The 11,627-nt window shown below is 43.4% G+C and overlaps 1 protein-coding gene across 2 annotated transcripts; it reads left to right on the forward strand.

Annotated features, from left to right (window-relative positions):
- The first annotated feature begins 2,039 nt into the window (after window positions 1-2,039).
- Window positions 2,040-9,654, forward strand: LOC311040493 (uncharacterized protein). Of its 2 annotated transcripts, none has more exons than XM_084050806.1 (5): window positions 2,040-2,701; window positions 4,191-4,788; window positions 6,395-6,615; window positions 7,579-8,008; window positions 9,177-9,654. In XM_084050806.1, the coding sequence occupies exons 1-5, from the start codon at window positions 2,244-2,246 to the stop codon at window positions 9,639-9,641; spliced, it is 2,172 nt and encodes a 723-aa protein (XP_083906932.1). In that variant the 5' UTR covers window positions 2,040-2,243; the 3' UTR covers window positions 9,642-9,654. The 2 variants fall into 2 exon arrangements, with proteins under 2 accessions (XP_083906932.1, XP_083906933.1); XM_084050807.1 differs by having other exon boundaries at window positions 6,398-6,615.
- Window positions 9,655-11,627: the final 1,973 nt, after the last annotated feature.

Genomic DNA, 11,627 nt, shown 5'->3' on the forward strand with positions numbered 1-11,627 from the left:
CCTTGTATGAGGGCCCCTACAAGAATCTTCAGAGTATTCTTACTGACTTTACGAACAAGCCTCCACATCCTCCGTGTTATTTTGTGGACCTTTTTGATCGTCTTTTCAGCGTTTTTGTCACCTGAGAGGTTTGCCTCCAAGATGGAACCCAGGTAGGTAATTTCCTCCTTTCTTGTGATAACATTTTCACCCACTTTGATCGTGAAACTCTCAGCCTTTCTAAGGTTAGGGTTGGACCCAAAGAGGATGGATTCAGTTTTACCCAGGTGTAATGAGAGTTTGTTGTCGGAGAGCCAGATGCAGATCTTGTTGAGTTCAGTGCTGAGAGTTTTCTCAACCTGCAGCCTGTCCCTGTCCGAGACCAGCAGAGCCGAGTCATCTGCGAACAGGAACAGTTTGCAGTCGCAAGCTGAGGACATATCATTCACATATATCAGGAACAGTAGTGGTCCTAGTATGCTTCCTTGAGGAACACCACAAGTCACTGGGAGGGGAGGGGACTGGGTGCCGTTTACTTCCACCACTTGCTCCCTCCCTTCCAGGTAGGATCTCATCCAGTTCACCGACGTGTCATCAAAGCCTATTGCTTTGAGCTTATTGATCATAATTGGGTGATTAACGGTGTCAAAAGCCTTCTGGAGGTCCAGCATGACCATGCCGCAATATTTGCCCTTGTCGACATCTTGTTTGATAGAGTCGTTCAAATAGAGAAGGCATGTGTCAGTGGAGTGGTTTGTTCTGAAACCAGATTGGAATTCGTAAATTAGATTTTTTTCGGCAAGGTACTTTTCAACCTGTTCATAGACTATTTTTTCCATGACTTTCGAGATGGAGCTAAGAATAGAAATAGGGCGGTAGTTGCCAGGGTCTAATTGGTTTCCTTTTTTGTACAGAGGGGTCACTCTTGCTTTTTTGAAGTCGTTAGGGACCCGTCCCTGTATGATGGAGAGGTTTATTATGTGGGTAATGATTGGGGCAATGGAGGCGGCTGAGTCTTTTAGAAATTTAGCGGGGATGTTGTCGGGACCTGTGGCTCTGTGTTGTTGGAGTGCACTCAATTTTTTAAACACCTCATCTGTTGACACAGGGGAGAGTTTAAAATCGTCTTTGCGTACACCCTGTTTATCGTAAAATGAATCAACATACTCTCCACCATGACTCCCAGAGTGAGGGGGTAGTTTTTCAACTAACTCTGAGGCCACGGTCGTGAAGAATATGTTGAGGATTTTACTCACTTCCCGTTTGGATGAAATGAGAGTGTCATTCACCTTGAGGTTTATGTTTGTAAACCTGGTTTTCAATTTCTTGCTGCAGCCTAGTAAATCTTATAAAGATAAAGACAACTTTGTTGTATGTTGTCCATTACATTTAACATGACATGGATTTTTTTTTCCCCTAAACAGTAAGAACACAACTAATAGGCCTACATAAAATACAACAAATGCAATAAAACACAAATGCAATACATTCCCATAATAACCGCAACAGTGATGGGCTGTGTATGGGTTGGGTGGGAGGGGAAAGGGGAATAGTATAGGCTAAAGTATTTTTACTTCAAATATAGGCTATATATGCCTACATAATATACGAATTGTTTACTGTACATATTATTTTTTTTATTTCTAACTGTTTATATGATGTTTTGCATAGTAGTGTATATTTGTCTGTCATTAAATGTTTCGATGAATTGAGTACACAAGGACCCCAATGGAAACAAGCCAAAGCTTTCTTGGGTTTAAAATCCTTGTATTGAACTGTACTTTCCTGTGTTTTTTTTTTTTTTTTGCAAACTACTAATAAAGTATTCAATCAATTCAATCTAATCACAGCAGATAGCACAAATTCAGAGTTGTCCTTTATTAGTATTATCATTATTATTATTATTTGTTGGGATCCTAAGCCTCCTGCCTGATGGTAATAGCTAATTCTAGGCTTTATTTGAAAAACTATTTTGAAACGACTCCATTGTGGGATTAAAATAAGTAGCCTGCAAATGAATCAGAACGGATCTATGTCGCGCAGCTCTATGTGCAGCTCAGTGAATAACCTTCTCAATGCAGAGCAGCGGGGATGCAGAGTCAAACTGTAACGTGATTGGGACAGACAGACAGACAGACAGCGACGATTATCGAACTATAAAGTCCACCGTCCACGATTATAGATCGCGATCGGGGAGTGAAGCGGTTTAAAGGAAGCAGTGAGCACTCATTCATTATACAGGCTAAAAAAGAGGGCCGATCACGATGGCGACAGAGTGCACACAGGACGCGATCCTCCACTTTCTAACGGGACGGGGTGGCAGGGCGACAAACAAGGATTTACTGGAGCACTTTAAACCCGTGCTGTCGTTGTCGTCGGTCCCCGGGGCTGGGGACCGCCAGAAGAGGAGGGCCACCGTCCGGGAGACGTTCAAGGGCTTCGTCGACAACGTCGCGTTCGTCAAAACCGACGACAACGGCGTCAAGTGCGTCTGTCTGAAGAAGAAGTATCGCCGTTTAGTAGTCAAAGAGAACGGTAACGTCCCCGGGACAAGCGGGGCAGGTGCTGCGGGGACGGAGGTGACAGTACCGGGACAGGAGGAGGTGACAGTACCGGGACAGGGACAGGAGGAGGTGACAGTACCGGGACAGGAGGAGGTGACAGTACCGGGACAGGGACAGGAGGTGGTGACAGTACCGGGACAGGAGGAGGACGCATCTAGGCCAGTATAGTTCTCAAACTTTTTCATGCCAAGGGGACCCCCAAATTGATATATATTTGGAGGCAGACCCCCATCTGATTTTTTTTTTGTGCCATGATCCCCAGAAGACATTTGTTTAAAAAAAAAAAAAAAAAAAAATACTCCAAGAATTCCAAACATTTTCGATAGTTTTCAAATGTTTTCAAAAATAGCAGATACAAGCTCACAGCTTGAGCATTTACTTCTGCTATTTTTGAATAGCCAACATATAAATGGATAAAGTGGTTAAAACAATTGTGATGCTATGTAACTATGATTTGCTGGGGGGGTCCCCAGACCCCACTTTGAGAACCAATGATCTAGGCAGTGGTGCAAAGTAAGTACATGAGGTTATTAAAAAAAAAAAACGTTCTTCACTTCAGTAACCTGTCTAATTTCCAATACTTTTTACTTATACTCCTCTACATCTCATGAGGCAAATATTGTCCTTTTTTTTTTTACTCCACTACAATTATTTGACAGCTTTAGTTACTTGATGGATATTATTTTCACAAAACGTAGCCTACATTACCCACTTCAGTCCTAAAATGTTTTTTTCCCTATCGATTAGTCACCCCATGGAGACGAATTCATGGAAGTTTTTGTCGCATTCCTAAGCCAATAATTTGATGACCGACCGCTGCCTACTGGCCCGCTGGTCATCACATTATTGTCTTAGGAATGCGACAAAAACAGAAAAATATCCATGAATTCAAGTCTCCATGGGGTGACTAATCGATTTTGTTTTGGTGTGAACAAAAAAGAAACGTTTTTTTTGGGTGAACTAGTAAAAAACTACCTCCTACGGAACCTTTCCCTCCGCTGTACAGCTCCGAGATGAGGTTCCTCGTTTCCCTCTGCCGTTTGAGCAGGACATTGTCGCACATTTCCACTTTACATGTTTCTTACCCCTTTCTGCACATCGTATGAAAAACTTTACTTTTTGGATACGAATCGTATCCAAAAAGTAAAGTTTTTCCGCCATTCTCTCAGATGTTTTAAGTTCTAGCGCACCATAAAAGCTATCCAACGAGTTGAAGAAAGTATTTAATTTGCCTCGGTCTTCATCCGGTTACATGTTTTTAAGACATTGCGCAAGAGTTGCGCCCGTAGAGATAACATTACTGATTCCCCTACTGGTCAAATGTTGAATTGCATCTTCTAATGCAAAATATTATGGAACCGGATGAAGACCGAGGCAAATTAAATACTTTCTTCAACTTGTTGGGTAGATTTTATGGTGCGCTAGAACTTAAAACATCTGAGGGAATGGCGGGAAAGCTTTACTTTTTGGATACGATGTGCAGAAAGGGGTAAGAAACATGTAAAGTGGGAAATGTGCGACAATGTCCTGCTCAAACGGCAGAGGGAAAAGAGGAACCTCATCTCGGACTGAGCTGTACAGCGGACGGAGAGGTTCCGTATAGGGGCTAGTAAAAAACGTTTATTTTTCCCCCACCACTGCATTTAGGTGCGACAACGCGGTGGAGATCATGGGGAAACAGCAGCAGCAGCAGCCGTGCGCCACAGAGACGCGTTCCGAGCGCACGGAGCGCTCCGGAGGGGAAAGCGTCACAAGCGGCGAGGAGGCGCACCTCCAGCAGCAACAACAAGCAGCACAACTATCACCTGTAGGCTCAGGTTACGGAAACGACACACAGGCGAGAAGAAGAGGCGAGACACACATTTCTCCTGGAACCATTTTGGTTGACAGTAGCAAAGAGGAGAACCTAAACGGCCCCCAACAACAACAACAACAACCTGTGGCTGTAGTTGAGGAGGAGGAGGAGGGGGTCGCGAGTGGAGTAGGATTCGACGACATGGGGAACGCGTTGGGGTTTAATAAAAGTGAGAAGAGCGGCGGCGGCAGCGGCGGAGCGTCAGCGGAGAGACGCGTCCGGGCGGACCGGGAACCCGCGCCTGACATCCCGCAGATCGCCATCATCGAAGCCTCGCCTCTGCCGGCCGCTGCTGATGGATCTATGTTCGACTTGCCCGGACATCTTCATCAGCACCATGGGCATGGTGGTGGTGGTGGTGATGTCCACAGTGGCACCACGCCAGAACAGGTTGGTGCTTGGCCAGAAAAGTACTCGCATGTTTTACTTAAGTAAACTGTAAAAGTGTCATTAGTATAGGCTACTCTGTTACAAGTAAAAGTCCGGAATTCAAAATTTACTTGAGTAAAAGTACCAAAGTATTGGTATCAAAATGTACTTAAAGTACCAAAAGTCAAAGTACTAAAGTGTTTGAAAATAGCAGATCTACAAGCTCACAACGCGTCATGACGCGTCAGGGCTAAAGTGGTTGATGTATGTTTTATAATGTAATCATTTATATCTGCAAAGTAACTAAAGTTTCCAAATAATTGTAGTGGAGTAAAAGTACAATATTTGCCTCTGAGATGTAGTGGGGTAAAAGTAAAAGTATAGACAATTGGAAATAATCCAGTAAAGTAAAAGTACCTCAAAGTTGTACTTAAGTACAGTACTTGAGTGAATGTAGTTAGTTTACACCACTGCTTAGCTGGACCCCTAAATTGATATATATTTTGCTGCGGACCCCCATCTGTTTTTTTATTCAAAGATGTGCACACTTTTTCAAGGTTTTTCAAAAATAGCAGATCTATTCTACAAGCTCATAAAGCGGCACTTGGTGTCATGCTACGAGCTTGTATATCTGCTATTTTGGAATAGCCAAAGCTAAGTGGTTAAAAAATGATTGTGACGCTGTGTTAACTAATTTTGCTGCATGGGGACCCCCTGGTACTCCCTCAAGGACCACTGGTGGTCCCCGGACCACTGGTTGAAAACCACTGCTTTAAAGCACAGCACAAGACCTAGTTCTTCACTCTTGCTTTTAGTTGATTTTTTAAATCTCATGTGTTGATATTCGTGTCCTCACTGTTTTGCCTGATTCACTGTCTTTTTTTACTTTTCTTTTAATGTTGTTTTATGCTTTTTTTGCTTTATTGTTAAATTATTTGTATTTTTTTCTGTAATTGTATTCTTCCTCAGTAAAGCGCTGTGAGCTGCATTTCATGCATGAAAGCCTGCAACGCCTTGTGAGCTTGTAGATCTGCAATTTTCACAGGCTTTTTATACAATGTGAATGTAACTTGTGAAATGAGACATTCTGCATAATGAATACTTTTACTGTTGGTACTTTAGTATATTTTGGCGTACTTTCACTCAAGTAAATCTTGAATACCGGACGTGTTGGCCTACTTGTAACAGAGTATTTCTACATTGTGGTATTGATACTTTTACTCAAGTTAAAACAAAAAAAACATACCACTTCTTCCATCACTGGTACACTTAGTTACTTTACACCACTGCCCTATAGCATTGGTTCTCAAAGTGGGGTCCGGGGACCCCCAGGGGTACTCTCGGATATAAATTAACATTGATTTTACAATATGAATTGGGGTCCCAGAGATAGAAATGCCATTAAATGGGGGTCTGTAGCCCTAATGCACGTCAAACTGGGGGGGTCCTTAAATTACAATGATTGAGAATCACTGCTAGAGCCGTAAAAAAAAAACTTCTCTTATTGGGGTCCCTGGCTTATTTTTTCAAATGGGGGTCCGTGGGGTAACAAGAGTCAATTTGGGGGTCCTTGACATGAAAAAGTTTGAGAACCACTGCCCTATATAACGGTGTCGTTGTACCACAGCAGGGCTCGCGCCGGCGGAACTCCACGGGGTCCCTGCGCAGCCTGCGGTCCAGTCACCCGTCCGATGAGGACGACGAGTCCCCGTCCCGCGGCAGCCTGTCGGGCAGCGACGACAACGCCACGCCGAGAGCCAGCCGCCAGAACTTCATCGAGCTCATGATGAACAGCTCGCCGCAGGTGCGCCGGAGCATGGCGCTGAGAAACTCTGTTCACCTGTCACGGTAAAGCGGCTGCTGGGTATCTATTATTTAATTGTGATATGAGACGTGATAAGGTCTGGGTCTTTTAGAAATTGTCCAAAATGTCAAAAAATTGCAGCCAAATATTAATAATGATATATAATAGAAATATATGTTTTTGCTATGTTTGAAAACGTTATTTAAAGCAGGGGGTTCTCAATCTGTGGGTCGGCACATGATTTTAAGACCCTTTAAGACCTTTTTTAATACCTAAAAAGTAATCAACAAACTACAGTTTTTATATACTATAAAAACTGGTCAAACATTGGCCAAATTGTCAAATAATATAAGAGGCGAAAATTGTGAAAATATTAGATCTGCAAGCTCACAACGCCTCGCAACAAGAGGCGATGCGAGCTTGTAGATCTGCTATTTTCATAATATGTATCTGTGGAATGTTATGCCTCAACTCCTACATTCCAAGTGCTTGTCAGGGTGGGGGGACCCCTGTTCAAATATGATTATTTTTGAGCGTCCCCAGTTCAAATATGATTATTTTTGGGCGTCCCCAGTTCAAATATGATTATCTTTGGGTGTCCCCAGTTCAAATATGATTATCTTTGGGCGTCCCCAGTTCAAATATGATTATTTTTGGGCGTCCCCAGTTCAAATATGATTATCTTTGGGCGTCCCCAGTTCAAATATGATTATTTTTGGGCGTCCCCAGTTCAAATATCATTATTTTTGGGCGTCCCCAGTTCAAATATGATTATTTTTGGGCGTCCCCAGTTCAAATATCATTATTTTTGGGCGTCCCCAGTTCAAATATGATTATTTTGGGGAGTTACAGCTTGAAAAACACTGATCTAAAAGGTACCGAGATATGATCTCTGTGTATTATCTTCACAATGATATATTATCGCAACATCGATAGAGGTATTTAGTCAAAAATAATCGTGGTATGTGATATCATTTTGTCCATAACACGCCTCACGTCCATAAAAGGTGCAAGGACTCGTCGAGAAGCGACGGCGACGACTCCGCCTCCCTGGCGTCCTCCATGGCGGACGAGGACCGGGCGTCCGTGGCCCTGGACCCGCTGGAGCACGCCTGGATGATGTGCGCGTCGGACGGCGAATGGGGCGGCCTGCAGCACCTGCTGGCCGACGAGCCCGCCCTGCTGCTGCGGCGGGACTTCGTCACGGGCTTCACGTGCCTCCACTGGGCCGCCAAGCACGGCCGGCCCGAGCTGCTGGCGCTCCTCGTCAACTTCGCCAAGCGGCACGGCGTGGCCGTGGACGTGGACGTGCGCTCGGGCGCCGGCGGGTACACGCCGCTGCACCTGGCCGCCATGCACGGCCAAGCCGACGTGGTGAAGCTGCTGGTGGGCGCCTACGACGCCGACGTGGAGGTCAGGGACTACAGCGGGAAGAAGGTATAATAGGAATCGGTTGCATAGGAAATGAACGGGGTCAGAGGCGCTACTTTAGATAGAAGGCGGTGATGTTGTTGGTGCTTTAACTAACCCTTTAAGGCCGGGAAGGGAACGCAGGTGGGTCATTTTAAGATGTCTTTGGCTATTCAAAAATAGCAGATCTACAAGCACATAGCGCGGCACCGAGTGCCGCGCTATGAGCTTGTAGATCTGCTATTTTTAGAAAAATTGTGAACATTTGTGCAAATCCTTTATATACATTTTGAACTCAAATCTTTGCTTCTGGGGGTCCCTGGAACAAAATATTTTTAGATGGGAGGGGGTCCGTGGTCAAATACATTATTTTTTGGGGGTACTTGACATGAAAAAGGTTTGAAAACCATTGATAATATAGCAAAAAATAGTATATATATAGTTAAAAAAAAAAGAAATACAAAAAACACTTTAGGAAAAAAGAACTGTTAGGATTTAGAAGACATTTGTAAAATCAAGCAAAGATTTGAACTTTTGCTTTAAAAAAGTATATATATATTCAAACTAAAGATTTGCACACATTGTCACGATTAAAAAAAGAAGAAGCAGATCTACAAGCTCGAGTGCCGCGCTATGAGCTTGTAGATCTGCTATTTTCATATAGCCAAAGAAATCTTAAAATGACACAGATGCGTTCCTGGTCTTAAAGGGTTGATACAGTGGTTCTCAACCTTTTCAGGACGCAACCCCCAAAATAATCACATTTGAACTGGGGAACAGTTTTTAGTTTGTTGACTACTTTTGATGAATTAGCTGCCTTTTTCCTTTTCTTTTTCTTAAAAAGAAAAAAAAAGGTATTAAAAATGTCTTTAAATTGTCACTTCACTGTCATCTCCCCCCCCACAAAAAAAGAAAAACATGTACTGTACACGTTGAGAACCACTGCTTTAATACAGTACAGTAGTTATGCCACGAGGAATCAGACCATAGTTATACTGTCATGTTACAAGGACAAGCTGTACCATAAACAATAGCTATCAGGCCTAAGGGAGACATCTTGGCTCTTAATGCTGTGTAAAATATAACGTATCATAAAGGCACAAAGATGGATAACATAATGTACTGGAAATAAAAGGCTTGCATACACTAATATAACCAATCATAATAACACAATATCATTTCTTCCTCCTAAAAGGCCTGTCAGTATCTGACCGGCAACTCCACCATAGACATACGAGAAATCGCCGGAGCGTCGTCAAGCGGCGGCGCCGGGGACCCCGACTCGGAGAACGCGGTCAACGGAGCGGCCGGGACCACCACCGCCACCGGCGCCGGCGCCCGCCGGAGGTTCTCCAACGCTCTCCTCCACCCGCACCTGAACCCCCTTAAACTCCACCTGCACCACCACCACCACCACGAAAACGAGGGCGACGGCGACAACGGGACGCCGACGGACGGACAGAGGCGCAGCAAACCCGTCCGCAGGAAGTCGTCCCTCGGCGACAGGATGAGGCCCAAGCTGCAGCGGCTCAGGGACCGCACGTCGCAGATCGTCCACAGCGTGTCGTTCCACGACGCCGAGGACCTCCGTGCGAGCCGTAGCAGAGGCTCGTTCAAGTCCAGTAGTAGTAGTAGACCCAAGTCCAACTTTTTAGGGTGAGAGACATTTAACGTCACCGGAGTCGTTTGCTGAACAGAGCCGTCGGTTAAACCCTACGGCGGTGGTTCTCCATTGATTTGGGGCGGGGCGGGGCTTGGCGAGGCGGGGGTTCCCCAGATGGCTGTGAAGGTACAATTTAAGGACTTTTAAGACCTTTTTAATACAAAAAAAAAAAAGACCATCACTGCATCAAAAGTAATCAACAAACTATGCTATACAAACTGGTGAAACATTGGCCAAATTGTCAAATAATATAAGAAAATGTTTGAAAATAGCCGACCTACACCGCCTAGTGAGCTTGCAGATCTGCTAAGTAAAAAGGGTTTCCAAAGAAGTACTGCTTGCCAAGACTTAAAAAGAAAAGAAGACTTAAAAAGAAAAGAATTCCAAGGCACTCCGTCTCACGTGAAAAGATGTATGAATTTATTTAGAGCAAGGCAAACATTTGCCTTGCTCTAAATAGATTCATACATCTTTTCACATGAGACGGAGTTCCTTGGAATTCTTTTCTTTTTAAGTCTGCATTTCACACCTTTTTGGCAAGCAGTACTTCTTTGGAAATCCTTTTTACTTATATGATCCTACCTGTGTCACCAAAGAGCACCTATCTCAGAGCCACTCGAATGATCCCTGCAGCGCTTCTTTCTCTTTCTTTTTGACTTGTAGATCTGCTATTTTCACAATGTGCATCTGTGGAACCGAGTCAAACTAAATGTAACGCCTCACCTCCCCAGTTCAAATATGATTATTTTGGGGGGTCCCCAGTTCAAATATGATCATTTTGGGGGGGCCGTGGCCTGAAAAGACCACTGACCTTAACAGTACCCGGCCTTTACGCAAAGATGCGAATGCAAATTCACATTAGCAGTAAATCTAGCCTATACTGTTAGATAGAATAATAGTTTGGGGTCTTTGATGCACTACTGGCATTACACAGTGGATGAGATTTGAGTTTGAATATGAGGTTCGAGGTCAAGCATGGATGGCATGGCATGACGCAAGTGATGTCTGTTGTTGAAAACATGAACATTGCTCTTTATTATGATTAAGCTTACTCAAGTCAAAACTATCCAGAACCCAAACAATGAATGTCTCTTAATGTCACAACTGGGAGCCACTGGTGTGTCATTAGACCGTTACCTAGAATGTAAACATGACGGTGCAAAAAGAAGATGTGATCATGACCTCTAGACAATGTTATTGATATAGTGTTAAGTGCAGTGATGGAAGAAGTACTCGCACTTTTTACTCAAGTAAAAGTATCAATACCACAATGTAGAAGTCCGGTGTTAAAAATGTACTTGAGTAAAAGTACAAAAGTATTGACATCAAAATATACTTACACAATTATACTCATACTGCAGAATGCCCCATTTCACAAGTTCAAAAATGTATTAAAAAGTATTTTCAAAATGGCAGATCTACAAGCTCACAACGCATTGCATCGCGACACATTGTGCACTTGTAGATCTGCTATTTTCAAATAGCCGGCATATATGCAGTATAAGGCTTAAGTGGTTAATGTGCGTTCTGTAATAATCATCTAAATCTGCAAAGTAACTAGCAACTAAAGCTGTGAAATAATTGTAGTGGAGTAAAAAGTACAATATTTGCCCCTGAGATGTAGTGGAGTAGAAGTTAAAATGGCAAATTGGAAATACTCTAGTAAAGTAAAAATAGAAGCCTCAGAATTGTACAGTACTTGAGTACATTTACTTGGTCACCACTGGTCAAGTGTGCATGTCACGAACACTGTGGCCAGTCATAGGCCTGTTTTGTTGGCCGACTTTTATTTCATTTAATTTTTTTCAGGGGACAAAACTGATCAATAATCTCATTGTGAGCTTGTAGATCTTTTTTTTACATTTTCTAAAACTTTCAGCTATTAGCCTATCGACATGCCCAACATGCCAGAGTTAAAGTGGAAGGCAAAATGCGTTGTTTGCCTAAACCTGTTTTCCAAAAACAACACTTGTGTAATCTTGG

Source organism: Gymnoscopelus microlampas (assembly GCF_963454915.1).
Source record: "Gymnoscopelus microlampas genome assembly, chromosome: 24".
In the NCBI taxonomy this organism is placed as follows: Eukaryota; Metazoa; Chordata; class Actinopteri; order Myctophiformes; family Myctophidae; genus Gymnoscopelus; species Gymnoscopelus microlampas.